The sequence below is a fragment of the Sinohyriopsis cumingii genome, chromosome 12 (genome assembly GCF_028554795.1).
Source record: "Sinohyriopsis cumingii isolate HCF-2022 chromosome 12, ASM2855479v2, whole genome shotgun sequence".
NCBI classification, from domain to species: Eukaryota; Metazoa; Mollusca; class Bivalvia; order Unionida; family Unionidae; genus Sinohyriopsis; species Sinohyriopsis cumingii.
Genome location: NC_142972.1, coordinates 25870765 through 25898565, shown reverse-complemented (window position 1 = coordinate 25898565; position 27801 = coordinate 25870765). Strand labels below are relative to the sequence as shown.

The 27801-nt window shown below is 33.7% G+C and overlaps 1 protein-coding gene across 1 annotated transcript in view; it reads left to right on the top strand.

Annotated features, from left to right (window-relative positions):
* LOC149786125 (uncharacterized) overlaps positions 1-26475 on the top strand; it is a 33992-nt gene extending 7517 nt beyond the window's left edge. Inside the window, exons 4-13 of the mRNA XM_089978117.1 lie at positions 45-339; positions 1370-1478; positions 2620-2774; positions 3723-3838; positions 8330-8491; positions 8948-10523; positions 11081-11262; positions 12185-12288; positions 15194-15375; positions 23141-26475. Of these exons, the coding sequence (XP_089834243.1) occupies positions 45-339; positions 1370-1478; positions 2620-2774; positions 3723-3838; positions 8330-8491; positions 8948-10523; positions 11081-11262; positions 12185-12288; positions 15194-15375; positions 23141-23196 (2937 nt within the window). The 3' untranslated portion in view covers positions 23197-26475. The remainder of the gene's footprint in view (positions 1-44; positions 340-1369; positions 1479-2619; positions 2775-3722; positions 3839-8329; positions 8492-8947; positions 10524-11080; positions 11263-12184; positions 12289-15193; positions 15376-23140) is intronic.
* Positions 26476-27801: the final 1326 nt, after the last annotated feature.

The window sequence follows — 27801 nt, the reverse complement described above, 5'->3', positions numbered from 1 at the left end:
TGATAGTATCAAGCAGATAATGCAAACAATGCCTTATTTTACAGGCCTTAACGCTGATGAAAGACAAACTGTTTCTCCCGATGGATGTTGTTATGGATATTAGCAAGCCAAGACAAATTTTGGAACATCTAGAAAACAATTACTCCGAGAAAGAATGCATTGAGATCCTACGTCATGTATTCCACTTCATACATTTGCACGTGGTTTCTGCCGGAAAGAACTTCACTGAAGTCATTAACGAGTATGAAAAGCAACTTCCCGAATATCGCATGGATTTGATTGGTCGAGATGAACATATTCATGGCGTGATGAAAAGTTTGGTGGAGAACAAATACAAAGGTAATCTGTCAAGGACAAATTGCATTTATATGTATCGATCTGAACATTGATATAAACAAATATTCTAGTCGGTAATACTTCATCTTATCCGGGCAATATGAATTCTTTCATTTATCATAGCATATTTGTACAATCGGTCTGTAGACTGTTTTACTGTTGTTGTTTTTTTTTAAAGACGCGTCAGGAGCTAAATACGATATGTCAAACAATTTGTTTTAATTTCAGCATTTAAATTAGATTTTAAAAACAGATTACGTGTTAATACATTGTTGTACAATGCATGTGACAGACGATTATGTTGTATTCAGTCAAAACAAGTTGTACATTATTTTTAGTTCTTTGTAACACTTTAGAAGTGTTTATTTAATAGAATTGAACCAAAAATCACCACTCTTGGAACAAAGAGTAAAAATGAAAATGCTGGAGAAAACCAATGTGCATGTAACTTTATAGAAAGGCATAGGCACATGCAAATTCATACAAGTTTCATTGCCTTTATTGGATTTCCATTTTCTTCTGACCTTAAATGTACTTCAGCGTTGGCAGTTGTCTTGGGTCATTTTCAACAGGATTTGGTACTATTTAATGTTTAAAACGGAAATTACATTTCGTTAAATCGTGTGCTATAGAATGACAAATTTGGTTAACGTGTAGCCATTGTAATACAGACACAGTAAAACCATTGATATGAATAAAGTATTCATATGACACTAAGCCCTGTGTGATGCACAAAGTTGTATTGGTAAGTTCGAAAAAGATTTTTTTTTCATTCGAACATTTGGTGAACATAACGTGGTGATATAATTTGTTTTACACTTGTTCCTAGAACAGGTCGAAATTGACATAATAATTTACGAGAGGTCTTGTCGTGAGACGTCGGAAGTAATTGCATACAAAACGTATCAGAGGATACATATTTTCATAACTCATTTCGTTATGCTTGATAGAGTGCATAGCAATACTATTTACGTTAGTTTATACTTGTAACTTAAGGCACTACTAACGCACATGCGCTGTCTGATTGTTGTAGGTATCTGGCTATGCGGACTGGGTGGAATGGGAAAGACGACGCTTGCACAGGAAATCTGTTATCGTTTGCAGCATAACCTCTACTATAGATTCTTCAAAGTTGACATGAAGTATGCCAGCCACCGATATTTCTCAATATTTTCAGTTTTCTCAAAAAAGATTTTACGACAAAACACATAAGTCGAGCAAAGGAATCACCGCGTAATTAGTAGTGTTTCTGGTCCTAAACACCTTATAGTTTTCGAAGTTTTAGAATCTTTAGATAAAACCAAAGACCCACAAAGATCAGCAGGTGCAACTGTCATTCGCGTTATGGAATGTTTTATTTTCTTGATCATAAAACGTTTATTGAAGTAAAAAATCTCATCTGACAGTTAAAGAGGAGCAGAAATAAAGAGATTTCAAGACAGAGTATGTACATATGTATACATGTATATATAAATACATGCACACTTTGTAATGTGTATGCAAATATGACATTTCTAGTCAAAGAGCCGCTGATATTTCGAAAATATTTATTTGTTTTATTATAAATATTGATCTGACTATCTGCGTGTAGGATCAACGGTGCACATTAAAGCCACACTTTCACATCTCTAATTTGTATGCCAACTCATTTCAAATACGCAGACCTCATAATCTGGCGATGAAAATATCAGCCCGACCATTTAAGAATTTAAACAAATGTCATAGATGACATTATACAATGGTTATCATAACTGTCTAGTTCATTTCCACATATTATTGTACAAACACATCGAAATCGATTTTCGATAGGAAAGCTTGGAGATAGGTATTACAGTCTGTGTGTCAGAAAACTGTCATTCCACGGATGCACTTTACATTATTGTGTCGTATGGATATAAAGGGATTTAAACATAACAAAGCAATGACGACTGGAAATGAATTAAAGTCATCTACAGAACAGTGACCTTACAGCCAATATTAAAAACATAACATCTTAAAGCACTTAAAATGAGGTAGATACATAACTGATCTGAATGATAATGCATTATAGCGGTATGTTAACGACTTGAAACATTGGATTATTCAGGTAGTATTTTTTTTAAAATTGTGACTAAATAGATATAAAACAATCGTTGGGAAATAACTAAATGAATAAGAACGATGAGTTAAGCAAAATTTACTGATGGGGAAGTGAAAAGGTTCTGCTGAAATTTGTGATAGATATGTTATGTTTATGTTCAGTATAAATGTTTCTTTGTATTTAATGCAGTTGATAAATTTCAGAGGAAAGAGCAGTCTAGTTGATCTGATCCAGGAAATTCTCATAGCACAAAACCTAGTGTGGACAGAATCTGGTGAGAGGTCGAATGAGAGAGAGTCCTCAAAAGAATCGATTTTAAAGCTGCAAGTCCTTCAGAGTCTTTGCAACTTTAGCTTTGGTATGCTACGTCAATATAATATGTAGCTTTGGTATGCTATGTCAATATAATATGTAGTTTTGGTATGCTACGTCAATATAATATGTAGCTTTGGTATGCTACGTCAATATAATATGTAGCTTTGGTATGCTATGTCAGTATAATATGTAGCTATGGTATGCTACGTCAATATAATATGTCGCTATGGTATGCTATTTCAATATAATATGTAGATATGGTATGCTATGTCAATATAATATGTAGCTTTGGTATGCTACGTCAATATAATATGCAGCTTTGATATGCTACGTCAATATAATATGTAGCTATGGCATGCTATGTCAATATAATGTGCAGCTGATTATTTTGTGTCTTATGCATACATATTAAAGACATTTTAAACTAACCCATTACTCCCAGGAAATCGCAACTTTCATTTTTGCATTGCACAATTGTATCAATTATCACTTAAGATCTTCACTTTCTATCTGCTTGCTTTGCTGCTTTGACGATAGTCACAAAAACATCAATCCGTGAGATTTTAGTAAAGTATTTTCTTTTATTCATTTTGTAATATGCCCATTTATAGCTATTGTTGTAGGCTATTCTGAAAGGGAGCCATCTGTTCAAGTTGCCAAAAGTTTGTAATCTGACCATTGCATCGTCTTTTGCCAGAGTTATGATTCATTGTTTGTTTCTGGTTTACATAGTCTCTTCCCATTCTGAAAGAAAACATCCTTACGTGTTATAAAAATATCAATGTTTTCTAATATCTGTAATGGTAGAAAACAAATTAAAATAGTATGAAGAAATAAAACAGACTAGTGGAATAGATAATGTATTATAAATTGTCTTCAACAGTAAATAAAGATATGACAGGTTAAAAACAAACAATGGACGATCTTGACTGTTAAAATTTCACTAACCTGGATAAAGCGATAAATTGCATATATAATTATTTCTTTGCAGATTCAGTTTTACTGCTGGACAATATGGACGACCTACAGAGAGAAGAGGGCGAGAAGCTTACATTATATCTTAGAGAGTTATTGTCAGATATCTCAAAACTAGGAGAACAGTGCAAGGTACTGTCATGAAAGAATGAATTATATTTCACAATCTAATACTTTATGTCTGTGATAAATACCCCAAAGAACTTAAGCAAATAATAAAGGATATGTAATTTTCCAGATAACGTCTGTGAAAAGGAATGAACTGGGAAAAGAAATTATGCGAGCAAAATTAATAAAGTAGAGTAAAATACAACTCTTCCCCAAAAATACAGTGGTATATCGACATGCAATTGCCACATGTTAAATACTACCGGAGAATAAACTGAAGAAAAAGGAACGAGTGATACATTTCAGCTATGGCACGCATTACGTTTTAAATCTTTATAATGACGTATTATAAAATACGTAAATTATACAGCTGGAAGTAAATCAGTTTTAGTACTAGTTTTAAAGCAGAGTTAATTTGTTATGTATATGGATTGTGGGTGTCATCTCATTGTTGCCCATTGAAAATTTACATTTTCACATCGCACTTTCTCTCGTAATATAGACAACTAAAAGATAATCTGCCTTATGGCAAATACATAATAATCCCACGTTCACACGTCGTGAAAGTATAAGGTTTATAAATGAATCTTTATATGAGTTTCAGCAAAGACATGGACAATAGATTAACGCATACACAAAGATGGGCAAAATAAATCACACACATCGCCAGCTTATTGACATAAAATTATAAAAGGAAATATTTTCAATAGGTTGTAGCCCCTGACTATTTTTCAAAAAGAGGAAGTTAATTTTATTGGGATTAATTAAAAATGCTGGAAAAGAATCAAATATAGCTTACCAGGCTAACACTGAATAAAAGTACAAATAAAAAATGATAGCAACTTTCATGTTAATCTGGGTTCAGAGATTGTATTCATGTTGCATGCATTAAACCCAGATACTGTCCTTTTAACTTTCAGAATGAGGTTGTTGCTGGAATATGACCAAAAATTTTATAAATGTCCAGGTCTCAAATAATTATAAATAATTGTTGCTCTGATTTGTGGACAAAACACTGATTATATTCATTATATTAGTTCTAAAGAATTTATTGTCTTGAGGTAATATAAAACGAATTCTGGTGGATGGAAACAAAACCCCACGTATTATAACCCTCCCAAAGTTTGCAATATTTAATTTTGTAGATGACACCAAAAATATTTAAAAAGAAAAATTGTAGCACACAGCAGATTATATATGCATATATCTTGATCTTTTTCCTACTAACTACCTTGACCTTAGAACTATAAGCCTGCTAGTTGCATAATAAGGTACGGAGCTAGATACCATTCATGAAATGATTAAATTGTTATAGAATGACAGCGTAGATAAGGAAACATGTCAGGGATTTCCCTTAATTTAGAACTTGTCCTTTAGGGCAGATTGTATGACGATGAATACACAGTTCAGTTAATATATATAGCAGGCTAAAGTTGCATGAAAATACTTTCGTTGATTTAAATGTTATACCAGCACATTGACACGATCGCTGATTTATTTATTCAATGGCTGTGTCTTTAACCTTGATGAAGCCATGGCTTTGGTATCTCTAATTATGATACAAAACTGGATCTAGTTTCATCAAAGCAGAATAGCAGGGCACCACAACTGCAATATATACAGAGTAGACGAAATATTTAATAAGTGGATTAAACTTATCCAAATGATGCAGTTGTGATTGAAATTCATGATATTAAAAAGAAAAGAAGAAACACAAAGGACTCAAACACAGCAAAACGCAGAAATGACAAAGACAAAATCAGACCGCAGATTATCAATTTGCGGTAAACGTGGCAAGCGACATCCTAAAGCTAGAGTCCAGCATACGAACTGCCACAAGACATAACATATTTATGGCATGCAAGAACGCATAAGCGAGGCGGCCGATAAAGCTTTTGCAGAAGCTATTACGATATCAAACACAGCAATCCATGATGACGAATGCCCTATCACTTTGATTTTGCATTATATTAATATGGACTGGCTTGCAAGTAATCATCATTAAAAGTCACACTCCCGAGACAATCGGCATTAACAATATTTAGATAAAACCTGCCAAGACCTCCCTTACAAGCTACGCTGTCATCAAACGCACTGTTATACTTTCATGGGCAAATACAAACTACACTGTATGAATCGTGAACTTGATTTTTACGTCAAGAAAACAACCCGAACCTCCATTATTGGAGTGAAAACATCTCCACATTGACATTTAATTCAAAAGGTTTGCATTGTCAACAATAATAACAACAACCCAGTTGTGAAAGTATTTCCCCGTATATTCAACAACTTTCTCATAATCGCTAATAGAAACCTTGGCTGATAAAAAAAGATAATTGTAATACGACAAATAGTAATCTCAACAGAGTTTGTCAAATCATCAGTAATTGTTGAAAAGCCCAAATCAATAAAATGGTGTTTCGTCTTCTTCCAAAGCATTTAAATCAAGGTATTAAACAAAAGCAATGACCACCAATTAGAATTGAAGATATAGCCGCGAGGATGGCAGGAGCTAACATTGTTTCTAAATTAGACACCAATTATGGCTACTGGTTAACACCCCTGGATGAAGGCAGCCAGTTATTAACGACATTTAATTCCCGGTTTGATGTATATTGCTACCTGATAATGCATAAAGTAATGTTTCCGATCCGTCCAGTACGATTGTAAGAATCATTTCAACGACTAAGGATTTAAGGCTGGTCATATTCCTTGACATTGAGCATCAAATACATCGGTATACATGCCTCCGTCAACACACCGTCATTATTCCCTTTCTTGCACTATAAACATTAGCCATCACATGCTATAACTCTCTAATTAAATGCATGCAGCTTGAAAGTTCCAATCTCAGGACTACATTATCTACTTCTCCAATGTGAGTAGTTAGCATCCGCCAGACTATAATTTTTAATATATTCCAAATTCTCCTTTGCAAGTGTCATCTAAACTGCAATATAGTGGAAGGTTGAGTTATTACTGTCTGGTTTAATGAAGTGGAAAATACTGGGATAATTGGGAGAAAGATTGAGACAGAAGTATATCGTCCATCAACTTTTTCGGAGTGTCAGTTAGAAGGCATGGTGTCATCTTGCTCTGTTGTAAAAAAACGGAGTGCATTTGCCTTTTTCGTAACAGTACGTACATATTAGTTTCCTTTACTGTTTAGTAGACAAATACGATAACATCCTTTCTCTTGCAATTTATATAAAAATAAAAGTCCATGTGTTTTTCTTTAAAGTTTACATAAAATGGTCAAGAGATCAAGAAACATCGTTATAACTTAGTGACCGCGAGGTGTCGTCAACGCTTTTAGCCGATATATCTACTGTTGCTGGATATATAAAAGCACAACCAAGCCTCGTACTTACAAGCTTTACAAGCTTAATGGATGCCCACTTAAACAAAATACGCAAGATTTTAGCAATCATCTTATTTCGCAACCACTAATTTTAACCATTTCTCGAATCGTTATATATAAAAACAATTTCATTTTGACTCGCATAATGCTGTTTTAGTAACCTTTTCACTACGGTAAGGGACCAAGTTTAGATGTCATGCAAATAGTTGTCAAGACCTGATGTATGAACGTACATAAATCAGCTGTCTTTGAAACCCCGACATTTAATTTCAAGCAGACGAAGCGTTTTAAATACTATTTTCATAATGTATTTCTATATATTCTAAAAATGCAGAAACTGAGACAACGCCTTTCATTTAGTGTTAAGTAAAAAGTGAATTGAGTCATTGGTTTAATATTTGTCTTTATGATTTTTTCCCGGATTTAAAGAAATCTTTTCCATAGACTGCAACTGAGTATATCCACAGTAATAAATCATTGTTATTTCAATAACAATTTAAGAAAATGTTCGTCTGTGACCTACATGGAAAAGTTAATTTGTAAAGAAATAGAAGATAGCTGGAAACTTAGGAAATTAAATAATTTAATATAAAAGCGGGGTTCGCGAAAGTAAAACTCGTTTCCTTTCGAAAAGGAATTCTTAAAAGAATAAATAATCCTCAATTTCCCAATAAGACTGGACAAAAAGTATAGAAATGTAAATAAACAGAATATTTACACTGCAAAAAAACAAAACAAAACATATATGGTATTAAGAAAAAAATACTCCACAAAGTAATCATTTTATTCCAATATCTTTGAAATAAAAACTACTTTATTTTCATCTTCCTATCTGCTAACTTCCATGCCTCATATATACAAACTATATATGTCTACATAGATCATATAAGCCAACTCACTGCTTGCACACTCGGATCAGTTTGTTTATTAGGCAGCGGGCATATGCTGAATAGAGTTATGCGAATAATAATAATAATAATAATAATAATAGTTACGGTGTATAAAACGTATCATTATTTAGTCCAACACATAACCACCAGTTAACCACATCATACATATTCCGGTGAAATATGCTGCAGTTTTGTAACTTAGGGTTATAAAGTCATATACAAAGTTTGGAAAATCTAACATTATGACTTTGTTTTATTTGTTAGTTAAAGGTGATCATAACAGCAAGGCACAAGTTCCTTAACTCTGTCGTAGAACCTGGGCAAAACAACGATAGTGGATACGGTGAAATGCATTTGAGAGAAATAGAACTAAGAGAGCTGTCTGAAGAGGATGGACAAAAGCTGGCAATGAAGTCTGCCGCACCAGTGTGTAGGATTATAGGACCATGATAATGAACATTCGCAATATTTATTGGTCTTTTGCATTTTAAACTGAGTGTAATACCAGACAATATATGGTCTTTCCTGAAATCCATGTTAACTTTCTGGAACAAAATTAACGTGGAAGCAACAAGAAACCCGTTTTCTGTTTCTTGCATTTTATCAACCATATTGAAAGATACATAAGTAAATGTAAGTAAATGAATATTCTATTTTTCTAACATGGACCGTAAAATGAATGCTTGATGCAACAATTGATATGAGCTTTGTTTACATTTTTCTTGTGTCAACAATTTGGATACCAAAGCTTATTGCGAACGTTTACTTGATAATAATAAAGACAAACAAGATTTTAAAAATGGATTATTTTTCTCTGAATATAACTGTTCGAAAGATGTTTTATTATTAACGTTATTACGGTATTCTTTGCCTTATTTACAGAGGAAGTTAGAAGTGCAGGAATGCTCTCAAGTAGCCAAAGTTTGTGGAGGTTGTCCTTTGGCTATTTGTATAATGTCACGGTATATCAGAAGTCAACAGAAGTATCCTGTGATAGAAGTACTATCTTTGATTAAATGGAGACTTTCAGACATTGTCCCTTGTTGCATCGAAAACTCATTCGACGATCTGCCGCAAAAAACAAAGGAACAATTTATTCAATTATTCGTCTTCAACGTTTGTCCATTTAATGTGCAAAGTGCTGCAGCTATTTGGTTCGAGGACACTTCCCAACAAAGCATAGCCCAAGCTGAGATTGGGTTACTTCAATTCAAACACAGGCATATGGTGGAGTGTGGAAGGCCATGTGATCCGAATAACCAGGGTTTGCTGACAAATGGAGATATGGATACAGTTACATATTCACTTCATCCTGTTGTCTTCAGTTCTCTCGATACTTTATTGAGAAGAAGTAGGTTAGAGAATTCCCTGAATTTATCCAAAGCTAGATTTCTAGAACTGTACCTTAATAAATTGTTGTTGCTTGAAGAACGTCTCGAATGTGAAAGAAAGCAGGCCCTTCAGATTGTAGCTTCCGATAAGGTTCACTTTCAGAACATTTTTTTGTGGAACAGTACCTTAACATTCTCCACAGCTAGCAGTCTGAAGTTTATATGTTCACTGGGAATCAAGACAAGCAAGCTGTTGGCAACATTTGCCAAAATCGTTAACAAAGCGGAAGAAACGTTGATCATTTTCGAGAAACTGGCGAAAAACAGCAAAGAACTCAATAACACAGACGGATTTTTATTCTGGAGTGTTCAACAAGCAGAGGCATGTCTAGACTGTGACATGGAAGATAAGGCGGAAGAGATTCTGCAGCATCTTCCTATTGAAGGTCACGATTATGGTGAAGCAGAAAGGACAAATGATGTATACAAATTGTTTACAGCTGCAGAATTTCACTATGTACGGGGGATGCTGTTAAACAAAAATAAATATTACGGTGAGGCTCTCAGAGAGCTCGATAAATCCTTAGAACTTTATAAGACATGTAAACCTGAAGAGTCCTTTACAGTTTATCAAGCTGCTGCTATTAATGCCAGAGGCAACGTCTATTTCAAATTAGAGGATTACTCGAGTGCTCTTAAATGTCATCAAACAGCATACGATTTAATAGTCAGACGAGTTGGAGGCGGTTTTCATGAACATAAAACAATTTACTTGCACAATATTGGCAGTATACATCATGCAACTGCATTAAAGGACTGGAATAGAAACAAGGAGGAGGCAATTGTTCTTTTGGGAAAAGCGTTGGAAACGTATGATGAATGCATAAAACAGGACGTTATTCACAAACAAACAGCAGATCCCTATCATGCTGAGCGGCTTAGGATCCGATCTGATATTTATCTAAGGAAGCAACAGTTTGATAAAGCCATCGTTGACTGCAAAAAAGCACTTCAAATTCAGAAAGACTTATACGTAACAAAGCATCCCAGTATTACCATCAGTCGCTACCAACTTGCCAGGTGTTACATGAAGAGAGCGAAGAAATACAGGAAGGATGGGGATAAAGGTAGGGGATAAAGGTAAATCAGTTAGACCTACATTAAGCAGCAAATTTTCGAGGAGACAAAATAAAATTTATAGACGAGTATTCTTACAACGTTCAAATGCCTTCACTCTGATGTTCTTTATTGCTCGATTGCTCTCTCAACTAATCTCTTGAAGAAGTTTCAAAATAAAAACGTCATAAGTGTCCGTTCTTGTATCAGCACTTTAAGTTATTCGAGAAAATATCATCTCAATGGCATGAACATCTATTAAAGAGGAACAGAGGGATAACCCACGACATTCTGAGCTAATATTTATCAAAAGTACACCATATAATATCTCTTTCAGGTTCAGTACATTTTATCACGAACATATAATTAATCTGGACTAGCAATACTCATCAGATAGTCATTTCACAACAAATGATTATGCAGCCAAGAGATACAGCAATGGTTCATATCATTCATAGGTTACAAAACACTGTGAATACTATCTGAATATTTTTCTTTACTTTATATCGTTTTTATGAATTAAAAATAAACATATTTTTTATTGAAATGGATACCTATTTTTTTTTAGAAAAAGCCGACAAAGACCTTACGGATTGCTGGTTGACTTTTGTCCAGGTACAAGATGACATTAAGGAGGGCGGTTTATCACGTCGGGATCAGCAGTATCAAAATATACGTAATGATCACCTTAAACTGGTCAAACGATACGGATCTCGCCAGCAACACTGGAAACTTGAGAGATTTTATGATGTAAGTAAATTATCTAGCATGCTGTATAGTAAGCTATGAACCATAACTATGTGCATAAAATTTAGAAGGGCTTGATAAAAAACCAAATAAATGTAAGCAAAAAGGCCAAAAATCTCACAGTCTAAGTTTATGATGTTTTAACTGTAACGTAGCTAAGAAAAAGAAATGAAGAATTTCTTGGAAAGCATAAAATATATATTTTGCAAGATGGTAATCTTTTATGACAAGGGTCGGGCGCGATATATTTGTCCTTATTTTAGCACCATTCTTTTTATTGTACGTAATGGAATATTATTTTTAGGATACATGGTATTTCATTTTGAAGAAAGTTAGCTAGAAACATCAGCCGGATGAATCCCATTATTTGCAATTCAAATATATGCCCATTAGCAATAACACTGAACTTTGCAAAAAGAGCAAAGTTTGGAATAAATAACACGTATAACTGTATATATGTGCTTGCTTATGTTTGTGACAGAAATGGGGCATACCAAGGCATGCATTTGCCCTTCAAAAATATACTATGATAGGGCAATGTCACATGGCAGTTTGTATTTCAATGTTTTTTGATACTACCGTTGCCAGTAAACTAATCGGAAAGGACTTAGATTCAACTGGAACAATTAAAATAATGTTCAAATAAGACGCTAAAGGAACCGAAAAAAGTGCGAAATGAACCTAGGATAATGAAGGGGAAAACTTTCAAAAATTACGATGACTGCATCACACAGAGTATACTTTATAACCAAAAGAATCCACCATACAATAACAACAACCCCCAACAACAAAACAGTTTCTTCTGACAATTGTCATAATTATTTTGTTTGATCGAAACTTGTATCTACAGAAAAGACACCACCAGAACTACAATGTTACATATTTTCTTGCTCAAAAACACGATTTTTTATTTCCTTGAATGTAGCGCTTCAATGAGAAAGGGAGGCTTAATAAATCTAGATCATCTATCAGTGACAGCGAGAGTTCCGACATAATGTCGCCTTCAAGTGATGAAGATCCTAATGACAGGTATCGTAATATTGTGTCAGATATCTTAGATCTTTAAGAATTATTCAAGTTTGTTTTCCAAGACGATGGTTTGTTTCCCAAACTTATTGTCGTATGTCATATATTGTCCCACACGGACAATCCATTATTCCCTTAACAGGTCCCCTTAAATCTACACTTGTTTCCTGACAATGTTTCGGGAATATTCCCTTGTTCTCCAGATATAAACGTGAATTATCATCGTTTTCTAAAATCTCTTGGATGTTCCCATTGTTCAATTTGGAGTTGTTCAAGAAACAGGATGATGTCATTGTTTATTTTGGACTTGTCCTAGACACACGATGATATCATTGTTCAATTTTGGACTTGTCATAGACACAGGACGATCTGATTGTTCAATTAGGACTTGTCCTAGACACAGGATGATCTCATTGCTTAATTTGGACTTGTCCTAGAAACATGATTATATCATTGTTCAATTTGGACTTGTCCAAGACACAGAATGATCTCATTATTCAATTTGGACTTGTCCTAGACGCATGATGATCAGTGTAACTTCTTTTAAGAGACAGAATTGAGAGTTATATTAGTTATCCAATTTACCTCCAGTGCTGGTACATACGATAACGAAATCTTTTTCACTTTGTACAACGTATTATATCGACAAACACATCTAAAACTTAGATAAATGCTATTAGTTTCACAAAATTATGCCGGTTACTCATTAACTATTTTTAACATGCAAACAACAGAACTTTAAAGTCACAATGCTTTATCAAAGTAAACAACTTTGAAAATATAACAATCTAAACAATCTAACATTCGATATATGGTCCTATAACCTACTGTAAAGCAGCAAGATATAACAGAATAAGACATTCATGAAAGATATTAATCAAAATAGGCTTAAACAAACATGTTGGATATTGATTTCAATGTAACATATTTACAGGAGCAACTTTTTAGGTAATTACTGATAAGGTCTCATCAAAAGGCCAGCTTAAAAAACCGCCCGTAATGATGGAATTAAATTACACTAAAACAAAATATTAAAAACGTCATATACCAGCATATTCAGCATCAACTAGCAAGCACAGCTTAAGTGACTTGCAAACAAAGAACTTATGACAACCGGTACATCAACTACATTCATTGTCCGTATTTGGTGCTTTCAACCACAAGTTTGTCGTAAAAGAAAGACATTTGAGTGCTAAAAATAAAAACGGAAATCTCGAGCAAAAGACTGATACCCATCTCACTTTTGATCAGAGCAGTATTGTATATATATATTTGGGGTAAATATATAATTACTTAAAAGTAACTATTTTCACGAGAAACGGTTTTGACAATTCACTGGAGTGGCATACCAGATTTATCTCTTTCACTGCCTTGTTGATAACGTTATGACCATGAAATCGGAGCCTCTTTTAGACGTTTGAGTGGTAGGTATGGCAGCCTGACATGCAAATAAATTAAGATCAAATAACACAACGTGCATATACTTTAATCTTCAGTTTCTTACGTGATATTTTACCTTGAATTCGGACGGAGGATTATGTTACTGCTGATATTTTCTGTTCAAATATAAAGAAAACACATCAGAGATAAACAGTAAACTGCTGATATTATAGAGCACCATTTGATTTTCTTATACATTGTACTAGTCAATAGACTTGACCATATAATAATAAGAAAACTTGCCTGCTTAAAGATAAATAATGAATATAGCTCATCTCATGGTTAAAAATCTTAAGTAGTTTTACTAACTGGATAACATATATCTAGTGTTACCAGTCTATGTTCTTAAAATAAGTAACAGAAAGGAGTGACAGACAACAAGCTTTGTAAAATTTAACAAATCGTTTATTTCCTTAGAATGCAAAGTAAAAATTAGAAAAAAAAGAACTTACGGTATTGCGAATTAAATCTCAACATAATCCAAGAATTAGACATAAGTCTTAATAATATAAAATCCAAAATAAAACTCAGTACAAGTCCCAAAGAGATCCAAAAATGAAGCATATGGAGAGCTGGTGTGTCAAGAGTCTTTTGTGAATCACAGTAATATAATTCCAGGTTTAAATATATTACAAATTACAGTCAATATCTTTATTCAAGAATTTTGTCAGAGCACGTTTTTATTTCCAGAGAAAATAATCACTTGAATTCAATAATTTGAAGAAAATAAAATTCAACCCAAACTGGTCACAACATTATACAACTTGAAGGTTCTAGATGTTAAAGTATGAAAGATAAAGTCCTCACAGTTACAAGATTATATAGTTCTCTACTTGACCTCACGTCACAATTAGTATTTTCTAAAACAAAACATTACCTAATGGAAAATAACCTTCTAGAATTATCTAATGAGCCTTGTATACATACAACACAATAACCTGCAAAATTCACTTAGAAAATTCCAAAAAACGCGACCTAAATAAATGTATTTACTCCTTTTTGTTTACCTGAATAACAATTCTGATATTAAGCTAATAAACATAGAGAATAATTTAGCTATGTACTAAAATATTAAAATAAAAGTCAATCAGGTCAAGCAGAAATGAACTAAATTTTGGACAAGTTCTATTCCTACATACAATGTTACATTACAATAGAATGTAATGAAACAGTTTTAAAAACCAACGCAACAAACAAACAATTAAATTGAATATACATAACACTAATATTCTCTCGTTTCCAGCAAATATCCTCTCTAAACATGCAGTAGGAGAAAGTAACAAGAATTAATTCTATGCATTAAGTAACAAGAATTAATTGTATGCATCGTAGTCTAGATTCTTTTGCAGACGCTAAGAACAAGCATGTATCGCACTGGGATTTTAGTGCTTATATGCACGATGTCACCTGATTTGAATCAGCCATGCTTGCTAAATTTAGAGTTTGCTTGTTTTATAATAACGTTTAGCGTACAACTGGGTCGGCAGGATAGCGGAATCGGTTGGTCATCCTATGCCGGAAGCAGCCAAGATGGCATACAAAGCATCTCTAACCTTGATGCAATATCCATGGATAGAAACTTTTCAATTGATGAGGAAGTCTTCATGGATGATGATAACATAGGTTCTGGAATTCAGTCTCCACCTGAAGGTATGTATAAGACCGATTTTGGAGGAATGTAGTACGAAGGTCAGTTGTTTAGAATTCGACCTCAATGATAGTTTGAAAGTTTTATTTTAGGGACCACAAAAGGTTGTTGTTGTTATTCCCTGTCACTGATAAATATACTATGAGTAACTCACAATTTATTAAATTAGGTAAACGTCTTATTCTGCTTGTTTTGAGTTAATGTCGGTAATCTTCGTGTTTTCACAAAACACAATATGAATTCCACCCAATATTGCCACATGTCTGCCAGTAATGATGTCCGATCCTCACTGATTGAGCGCAAACCTTGCTCCAACACAAATTCTCACACACATATCACCACTAGTTTATCAACGTTGTATATGATGCAACATATTGGGAATGATTTCTTATAATTCATGTATACATTGAATCCGTTTATGCCACTATCAGCTTTATCTGACGTTTCTAATGCCCATTATTTGTGTCAGACAAGTAAAACTTGACGGTATATAACCCTAACCCTACCCACATTAGAAATCAAAGGGATTGGAAATGCATGTGTTTACTCTTGAGCATATGTGAAATATTTAGTTTCACAGACACACGAACGCACACAAACCCGCTGAGGATGCAGTGAATATCTAAATCCTTCTGTACCATCTACTTATTTAACTGCAATATGATAATGAAAACGAATGAAGATTGAAGTGAAGTTATATTGAGAAATGACGGAGGAATGGATGGGCATGTTTCATAACAAGTGTGGATATACCAAAAAATGTATTTCGTGACCATTACCAGAATAACATAAAAGTCAGTGAAGTGACTTTTGGTTAAACGTAATATGCAATAAACATGTAAAATATGTGGTTATCTGAAAACAGCATCTAAGGGCAACATTTTGCCGAAATAGGGTCCCCACGGACGGATAAACAGATAATTTGCATTATTTCAAATGAATATATAATCCTTACCTTACAACTACAACAATCACAACAGAAACAACAGCAACAAAAAACAGCAATAATAATGTTGTTGTTGTAGGGTTTAGCGCCATTTTTCAGCACACGATAGGCTATACATGGCGGCCAGTATTAATGGTGGAGGAAGAACCCTGGAAAACCCCGGAAAGAACCACCGACACACGAGAAACTACTAGCAAGCTTTCTCACATACCAACATTAGCCGAATATGAGACTCGAACCCACGCAGACAGAGGTGAGATGGCAGTGATCCGTAACAGAGAGCGCTTTAGACCACTCTGCCACTTGGGGCCCCAAATACCGTGCCCTTAATATGACTATTCGTCAAAACAAACAAGTACAATACGTTTACACGTAAAACGCACATCAATAATTATAAAAATTTATGTATATTGTTCTCCTCTCATTTCACTTTGTTTTCATTAAAAAGAAAAAATTCTGAATGTTGTAATTCGGCCATAGTAGTGAGTTTTGTTCACCTCAACCTACATTTAAAAATCTTTTTATCCTTATAAATGGAAGCATTCATGCCAAACATTCTTTTTGGTAAAATCCACACTTTCTGTTACCAAAGAAATTAAAACTTCTTTGCTTGTTAGCATTCTGAAAATCATGCCCATTTCCTGGATTAAAAATGATCCTTATATCTCCTTAATCTTTATCAAAGGTTCCACATATAATTCAAAGTTTGCTTTCTCTTTGGTATGTAAGTGGCGTCATTTGTTGTATGTATTTGATGGGAATCGTATTAAGTGACCTTGAATATATTAATGCCAAATGGGTTTTTGGGGTCGTCCTACTGTAAGTTGTTTTCTCTCGTTTATTCAATCTTATGATTGCAAGAAAAACTTCTTGATTGTACATCGTGACTCATAACTACCTTATACCAAGCAATGAATAAAACCACAAACTTGCCAGTTATACGGTATTTAAAAAATATTTCCTTATTACTAATTTTCATAGAGAAGTAGATAGAGCAAACAGCATTGCACACTTAGATAGCTTGCCATTGTCTCATCCCTTCCACGCTCTCCCAATTGATTCAGATAAGTTGGACACCAAAAAAGGTTAATTCTGAAAATATAACCATTTTCATGCAACAGTGTAACCATCCACTCCGCCTAGTTGATTATTTAGTGAAATAATTCATTTTATGTCTAAGAAAGCATATATGTGCTTTTAAAAGATTAGCCACCCCATTTTAAGTAACCTATTTACTTGCTCCGTGGATGTTCCTTGCAGTCCTCGCCACCAACAAAGCGAAAGATATGTCTCACCATGCTTACTGAGACTGGCGTATGCTGATGGTGGTTAGTTGCATAGCAGTTAATTCGGGTACAAGCTTCCTTCTGATTGGACAACCGACTGAAAAAATTACTGTCAGCTAATGTATGAATAATTTAACTCCAGCAACAAGAACAGTATAGCTTTCCCACAAAATTAACTGGACAGCTTTGTTTGGTTGTCAATCATGTCAGTAACTTGTTTTCCATTTGACATTTAAGTAAATATCACTAATTTGAAATTAACTGATCTTCGTAGGTGGTACGTACCTACTCCATTCCTTTCCCAAGCTTTATTTGTATGAGCTTCAGCACGTGTGGGGGAATACAAAATCTCCAACTCAAAAAATTCTCGAAACTCCATTTCTCTTTTCCGAGTCAGTAGACATATGATATGAGCTGGATGATCTAAAAGAACTTTTCAGAGTATATGTATCTTGCACAGTTAAAAAGATAGAGACGTGGTGATAGAATCACAGTACATAACATCAAGCCTTGAATAGTTTGGAAACCTATATTTTTTGACATTTCAAATACCGGGATTTTACAAATTTCCCTGAACACCACCGGACACGGTGTTTTTGAGTGTTTACACATAATTATTGAACAATTCCGACTCATAGTTCTCATGACCTGTGTGTGTGAGTTAGTGATACAAATCTAGTGATACAAACACACACACACTGTCAGACACAAAGAATGTTCATGTATGCTAACGCTCATTTACAAAAATAGGTTGTTACTCAAGCTGGAAATTATAAGGCAAAAAATACAGAACTCACTAGTATACACAAATTTTGGTTCTATTATTCTACAAGCTGTTGAAGTTAAAATATGAGTCCACTTTTTCTCAACCATTTATTTTTATCATACAACTGTTGTAAGCATTGTTCTATTTTTTGCAGTATAAACCATTATTATTAAAATTTGGAATTTATGGAGCACAGCGAGTCTTATATATTAGATAATTTGTAATAAAAATAAAAGCAATAATTAATTAGATCACTAAATTTGTCATTTCCAGAGAAAAACATCTCTTCCGGAAATCTTCATATTTTATGTAAAATCTTGAATGTATGTTTTCACAAGTGGATTTGTTATAATAATTATACACAAGAATTTAAACTTAAAAGTAGTTAACTTTGTATCATTGGTGCAATTTGTTGCTAAAATGAGACAGTTCGTTCAGATTGTATCACGTATCTGGCACCCTTATTGCCCTGACCATGTCTTATGTTTTCCATGAGACTTATTTGTTATATTTGTTACATAATATGTTTACTTGTCACATTCAATAGTTTCTGAATTTAAATTCCTAAGGGTTCCCCTTGTCAATATAGATTTTATTTGTCTTTTCCAGTGACCAGACATTTTTGAAATAATTGAGAAATATTCAATGAAAATCTTAGTGTGAGCATTTGATGTAATGCATTAATTAAAATTTAGTAATGATTGTTGATTATCAAAAAGACATGAATATTATTAATATGAAATGACATGTAAAATATATAGCTGAAATTTTTAATAATGTATTTAATAATGTATATTAATTTAGCCTCCTTTAAGTGTAATATCTGTATGCATCCAGATTTTCCTATAACTTGTTTTACATCCCTATTCTGTTAAAGGTATTTTTCATTTGCAATAATGCTTTTAATCCATGTGATTTTCGTGTATTGAATAAAAGAGTAACATTAACTATAAATAGACCACCATCTTTATACGAGGCAATAAGTATGGCCATCATAACCCTTTCCGTTTTAATGGTGAAAAAATGTGAAAAATAATTTATTGAATTCATTGTCTATATATAGTGGAAAAGTAAGCAATGTCGAAAACAAATGGATACATTATGGCAAAATCAAGCAAAATCAAGCATTTCATCAAAGTTAATTTTCGATAATTGGCCGATTTCTCCTCCCCAAACAATCCATCAGTTCTTTTTAATTTCGTTTAATTTCTTTAGCATGTCATCTATATATTAAAGAGAACTCTATCACTAAATGTTTATGAAAAGGAAGGACTTCAATGTCCGGTCATACTCTTATTCTGACTATGTGTTTCTTTCAATCCAAATGGGTTTTTATTTTAATACATTATACTGTAAGGATGAGACTGATGCTAAATGTCTAAGTTTAGATGGTAGATAGCCAACAAATTACGAAAAGGCATCATCCGCGAACTGAACCAGTTTAAATTCTCTGTAATTGATAAAGATATCGGTAAAATGTATGTTAATTTTGAGAATAATGAAGAGAAGTTCTAGTCCAATAGTAAATATTTATTGGGCTTATTGGTCTCCTCGACGCCATCATCTGTCTAACTGAAGAAACTCTTAGAACTGACCATTGTGAATCACATCGTTTCTGGACTTTTTCCAAAAATACTCAGAACCGGTGACAAAATGAATCACCAAATTGAAAACATTTTAGAGCATTTTTGCAAAATTTCCCATTCGAAATAGTCAACTGCATTTACAAAATCAATTAACAACAGCAGACCGGACTGATCTGTTTCTACGAAGTCTTTTCACCAGTCAATCACCATTGCATAAACGTTTCTGGTCATCACTTATAAATGAAGGAAGTACCTTCGTAACCTTGCTTGGGGCTTTGAGCTGTCTTTCCTTGTCTCTACAAACTTGAATTGAGTTTGGGTGACTAGATTACATTATTACCCACGGTGCTAATATTTGAGTTCCAATTAGTTTAGTTCTTTGCTCATCAAAAGCAAGTGGATTAGGCTACTAATAAGTTGATTGTAAGAATGTCTACAGCAAGGTACTGACATGCAATAGAGGGCGTCTCCATTAGTCAGATTAGGTCCTTACGTATCATATAAATAATACCAAGAACATTTCCATATAATGTTAAAATCAGGTTTTCCTTCTGATTTCCTTTTTGCAAAGAAGTTTTGAGAATATGTATTCAAAGAGGAAACATTCAAACATAGCACTGAAACGCATTGTACAAACACCAACACTTGAGCGAGATTGAAAAATAGCTTTTGGCTCTGATGACCATCTCAATCATCCGAACTAATGACTATACAATATTATTAACGAATTAAACATGACATTAATGAAAGGATAGATGGAATCTGATGGAATCTGAGGATGTCACGAACCATATAGAGACTTACTAATCAAATAAGGAACAAAAATATCCTTTTTCTCTTGCTTTGTTCAAGAATCCTTCACCTCAGATCATAATGTCAGATAAGCTCTAGCAACTCATCCTTTTCGGATGACGCTAACCCCTCCTGGGTAGGATCTAATGCAAAGTTCTGTACTATAGATGCTTTGCTGAAAACTTGTTGGTTTCACTAAAGATTTTTAAAATATGTGAAATTAAAATATTAGAATCTAAAAAAATTCTAATCCAAAGTGAAATTAAATTACAAAAGTATTTGCAATTTATCTGAATTATTGTAATGAAATTCTTATCACGGGAAAAGCCCCTAAATTTCTTATTACGACTCTATGGGCTTAAACTATGTAAATGGAAAGAGTGAAAACCAAGAAATCTTGTCAAATTCATCAAATAATGTATTGCGTTAGAATACAAGGTGAAAACATTAAAAATAACTTATAGTATAGTGAATGAAATCCTAAACCGTAATAAAAGCTCTATCAGAAGTCCAAACGTATTGAGTATTCCATATGAGTTCCCGAGGTGTTCCGTATGAAGTCCAATAAATTGTGCTGATGTGCCAATAATTAAATTGCAGACAGTCTTGATGTATCCCAAAGATATAATCCAAAACGTATTTTAATGACAAAACAGTTACTTAGTCCAAAGGTCCTCAGTATCTTGTAATTCCAATAAATAGTTGTAATAAATAAATTAATATTGCAACTCTCAACTGAACAGAACTTAACAAATCCCTTTAGACAGGTGTTTAAGATAGGAATAACTAATTCTCAGGTAAACATCACTTATATAAGAATTACGACGCAGTTTCAGAACCAGAATGAGGGTCGAATAATCATTTCTAGACCATTCGAAATGTCAACAAAGTCAGGTCCTTTAGCAGCTAACCAATAAGAAATCAAATCATTTTGTTTTCCGTATTAAAAAAAAACGTGATCTGAACTCAGATTTCATCCTATTCGACAACAAAATCTCTTCTATAAGCTTTCAAGGTCAAAATGCTTCAAAACATGTTTACGTAAACGAAATTACCTCATCCTAAAGTACAAACCCACAATTTACACATGTCTATTTAATATAATGCCTACTAAATGACCCTGGCAATCTACAATAACGAATAAATAATTAAACTAATTTTAATAAAATACATAACAATCCAAAGTTTACACATATTTGTTAGAATGAGTGTATACTATCCATAGCTGTTGGAATGAGTGCAGCACACACATTAACTTTGCTACACCAGGCAAAATGCAGATCATAAAAATCCGTGCACCTATTGCAAGCTAACATTTTTTATGCAAAGATGTGTAGAAAAAACAAACGGGAGTGGAGGTAGTGTTAATATTTTATTCAGTCAATTTGTATTCGGATCTGGGGAATTTTCAACTGATAAATACTGTACAGTGCAAAGTAGAGGAAATGATAATAGGTGATATTCCCCATCCCTCAGCAGACATTTAGAAATTCCATTTTTGATTTTTCTAAGGACTTCATATAATAGCAATATTTTGCATCATTCCAGGAAAGCATTTTCTTATCAACCATCACGTTTCATTTCATCTCTATTGTGTCAACAGGTAGTTGGCTAACACATCAGCTAGGTTTTTTTTTACTTTGCCTATGCGTGGTCTTCAGGTCCTGGATTCTTTCTGGCATTATTGGGTCAGAAATGAATTTGATTGGAAACGTTTTGCATCTTTTTAAATCTTCTTTATTAATCATGATACAAAGTCTTTATTGATTTCTAACTTATTTATTTATTATTGTACGAAGTACATTTAAATATGTCTTGTGCACAAAGGTAGCATTGCAATGAATGGAAATCATTCGGAACTCCACTGTAATTCATTCGGCGCACTTTACACTTTTGGATTTGTGTTATAACTTTAAGCAGCTATATTCAAAAGTCCTAACTCTGAGTTAATACGTTAAGAAAATAATCAGACTTGACGCATTAAATGGAATTGGACCTCATGTGCGCTTCTGAAAATATGATTGGATGTCTTACAAAGGAATATACATACACACACTTTATACTTTACTCAAGATTTGTTACATTAATGTGTTTTTTATATATGGGGTAGTCCTAAAAGTGAATAGAACTTATGTTAGTGATTCCATGATTCGATTCTTTCAGTGAAAGTGACCCTAATATATTCTTTAAGACACTGATACCATAACTAAACGATGCCTCGTTTGTCTTCGTTACTTCTCTATTTGTTTCAGCTAGAGGTTTACTTTTGGTATGCAAATAATTTGGATATTACCAACGCTTACAGGGATTTTCCTTCATGATCTTATAATACTCCAAATGTTACAGCATTAAAATTGTATATTGACTTACAGTTTTACACTTTTTCCCCAGTTGCAACAATAAAAGAAAGGGGAATGAAACGGATGCTGTCGGATTCAGACGACTGAGAAGAGGATGAGATGGGAGCCAGTGTCAGCTAGTGCTGCAAACTACTAATAAATGTAGCTTTTACAAGAAAAGTGTATTTATTAGTCGTTTCAACGTGTATTCAGTAGTATTTTAAAATTGTATTCATTAGTATATAAATCGTCATCTTCATTAGCCAAGATTCCGATGTGATAAGCCTATCTACACCTTGGCGTATCGAGTAAATATTTCTGTGAATGTAATTGGATGCGGCGGCAAACCACCACATCCAATCAATATTAATTAGTTCAAATCTGAACAGTGTTTCTACATGATCGAGGCAAGGGGAGCATACAACTTGAATGGACCGATAAAAAAGGAATTTCCCATGTCGGTCCGTGTTGGCACAAATACCTTTTACTCAAATAGACATTTAATGGCTTCCCTCTGTTACATAGTCATACTTTCGATATTAAACTTACAAAGTATCCTTTATAGGTCACTATGCCTCCACCTTTTTCGGCCGATGTACTGTGCACCACGATATTAATTAGTTGGTATTATATATTAGGGAAGGCGACTCATGAAATCCCATAGATGTCGCAAGGAAAAAACACCAATTAATCCGTTAGTTCCGCCAAGGTGTAGATAGGATTATCGTATCGGAACATTGGCTAGCGAATATGTTAAAATCGTATTCACTGTTCTTGTCGAAGTGTTTTACTAGTCTTTTCATAGTGTTGTATTAGTGTTTTCGAAGTGAAATAATACTATCTTCGAAGCGGTTACGATTACTTTGAATACTTTTCAGAGTTTAAGCATTATCGATTCAAGTTTATGTAGCAAATCGAAATACGAAAGTGAAAGCCAGTCAAAGACACAAATATGCAATGTTTATTTAGGGTTAACTCAATGCTAGCACTACCCAATATACTGGCCGCCCAACATAGCCTATCATATACTGAAAATTGGCTTTAAATTCATAAGACCAAATACTTCATACTTATCGTTCTCATTTACTTTCAATGTCATGATAAGCTTATTATTCTGCTTTCTCCTTCAAATACGTTACCAAATTATATAAATATCGGAGAATAAGTAACATGAGGAGGGATGCTTAGCATCCAACCTATCCCTATGGTATCCTTCAGGGGACGAGTGGTTGGATTCCGTATATGAAGGATAACCCATTCCCCTAATAACACAAGCAACAAAGCCTGGGAATCCTTGATCTAGAACACATATAGTTGTGGAGATGAATAAAAGCTTCTCACCTTTATAAAATTATATAATTGCCCGCTATGATCAATTCCCCATTCACTCCATGTTAAATTTCCCCATGTTACATTCCCCTTGACGCCAGGGTACAACCCCCTATTTTAACATAGAAGTTTTCTTGACGCTATAGTATCCCATTTTAAAACTTGCGAGCATCCGCGTTAGGGTTTCGCTCAGCTAAAAGCTGGCGACACCTATATAAACATGCTATGGCATATTATAAACAGAAAAGTCGGTCGTAGATAACGGTGTTACATTACAAAATATCCGTGCGATCTGGAGCCTAATTGGTTTTAGCGGTGTATGCATGCATCTTAAGGGCTGACCATTTCATTGTGTTAAAAGGGATTTTATTTCAAGTCAGTATATTTTGTTCCTCTTGTACCTTAAGATAATTGTTTTTCAGCGGTTACAATGGATATAATGGGAGCGTCTTTTGTTGGTTGTAAGAATTGTATGAATATTGCTTACAAGCCGTTTGAAAGCCAGATGTTATATTCAAATTATAATTGTGAAACCTGTATGTGCCAAAGATCTATTTATGCTTGTGAGCGCAAAAATATGTAATTTAAATGTAACTTGCTTTGGTAGGCATATAGTTTATGTTTCAATGTGTGATCGTACTCTGTGTGTGTGTGTGTGTGTGTGTTTAATAAAATGAAGGTTAATAGTTGAACAACATTACGAGTTAAGATGCATAAATCCCACATTGTAGATTCTGATTCTATCTGATTATCTACCTGTATGCATGCATGTATGTATGTCTTAGGGTGATTTCTTATTTTGTCAAACGTCTAGGCACGGCCCTTTTATACCTGGTACACATGTAACAAAGTATATAGCTAATGAGAAAATATGTGACAATCTTGAGGTTTAAAAAGAGTGCTATGTTTATGTTCGTGGGTTCAACGCCATTTTTAAACACATCATAGGCAATTCATTCTGACCATTATACCTGGTGGAGGAAGAATCCAGGAAATATATCAGAAAGAACCACTGTTCCACGAGATGCTATTGACAAGCTTTCTCGCATATCCAGGTGAGATGTTAGTGATACGTAAAGGCAAGAGCATTAGGCAAGTCGGCCACACTGTGCCTCCTAGAATGTTTGGATATAAATCGTAGAAAACAGCGAATTAATAATAAATATATCTCCTTTGTGTCAAAAGAACTGTGTGTTATATAATGCCTCCTAAATATTAGCAGACACATAAATTTTGTTACGCATTTTCGTTCATTGCATAATAAAGAAATAGTAAATATCCTGCGAAATGAGCAACTAGAAATGAAACATTTCAATAGATTCTTGCCATCATAAGCAAAGTGTTTGATTACACTTGCTGCTCCTGTTTGTCTCATATCGCGGCATATTTAGATTTGCTATGATTGTTTGATAATGTGTCCAGCAACTGTGATGTTTTTATTTTATGCCATTTTACCTGTCAAATTGTTCATATAGATGATTTAAAATGTCTTTATCTCGGTGAAAAATACTGTAAACTATATATATATATATATATATATATATATATATATATATATATATATATATTTCATTGATGACCTCTAAGTTTTTTCGATGGGTTTAGTCAGTAATGTACTTATTTTCTATACTGACAACTCATTGAACACTGTATACACTTCAATGATATTAATTGTTTTGGATTTTAATATGTCTTGCTTTGAACGTGTTTCTTTTTATATGTACTGCACTGAAATACAAGATCAACTATTAAGTTGTAATTATTTTATTCAGGCTCATAGTAAAGTTTGTCCCATATCTGACTATATGTCATGAAAGTTCACATTTTTTTAGTACCTTGCCGCTTCTATAAATGCTAAAAACTGTTCAGAAATAAATACAAGTATTTTCGTCTTGATCCAAATTTATACTTTCTTATCGCTTGCTAAGTCCGTGTCTCTTTGTAATACATTTATTCATAAATTGGTAAATCAATATTTAGAAACAAAATAATTTTGATGCTGTACTAAAAGAGAAAATATATGACTTAATATTGCAGTTTATAAAGATATAAAAACTGTCCCCATGTTTTCTGTTCTTTTAACATTTTTGTATTCTTTTTTTTTTTTTACATTACTTATTACCAAACAGGTTCATATGCGGCTGGAGTCAAACAAGTCTTTATTGTTTGTTAAGACCTGAAATCAAGCATATACTACTAGCACTGTTACCACCATCACCACCATCACCACCACTACTACTACTAGTTATAACAAGAATAATAAGAATACGAAGAAAGTGGAAATAAAGTAATCACTGTCAAATGCGCTCTAAAACGTTATATTGTAACAACACTGGACTCTTATACAACACGGAGTCATAAAAAGAACTCCAGCCGACCAAAATGAATATGATATCCTAGCAAAATTCTTTGCCCTATTGTGAATAAATATTATTTTTATAAACAGTCTTCGTCTCATCAAAGATCCATACCCACACTCGGTCGATCCTAGTCACACACACACACACACACACACACAGGGAAAGAGTGACGTGCGCCCATGCCAGGTAAGGTATGTTATTTTTATAGATAAATTTATAATGCGTATGTCAACTGATCAGCATGGAAGATTCTCAGAGGTTTTAATATCAGGGTAACTGATAAAACTGAACATTATGAAGAACGACAAGTTTCTACCTGACGGTTTACCCACACAGTTCTGAAAATCAAACAATGCAATACATCTGTTTTTACTAACATAGGCTTTCCAGTAACTTAAAGAAATAAACCTTTTATCCATTGTCTCGCACGATAAATTATATTTACATATCGGAATATTTCCAACAGCTTATGGACAATAATGCCCCATTTCTGAACAGAGCGAACATCAAAAGAGTAGATTGTATAATGTCCTCTTTTTTTTAACTCTTTGTACCTGATGATATCTAGCTGAAAATGATTGCTAGCCTAGATATCAATTTGTCTTATTGAAAATTATATTTCGGCCGAACGGTTTTATATCATGCAGAATAACCTTTGGTACATTCTCAAACATTTTAGGCGGTTATCAGGTAAATGTATACGCTTTGTGTTTTTTTGTGCAATCGCCTCAAGTTCAACACGAGTTTGCGTTTTATAAAATGTATTAATGTATAGCAAATCAGGGAAAATGGATGGGGAGAACATGTAATGAGCCCGTAGGTTTACTTTGGATGGTACTTGGGGGACAAGGGATAATCCTATGTTAACATTGTCCATAGGTTTAATATGGGAATGGTATCATGTTGACAAATGTTATGGGGACAAGTTTAAAGGCACAAAGTGTTTAAGATCTATTGGAACAAATGGGAATGGAAATGTTAAAGGTTTCTGAAACAATCCAACACACCACATATGCTGTCCAGC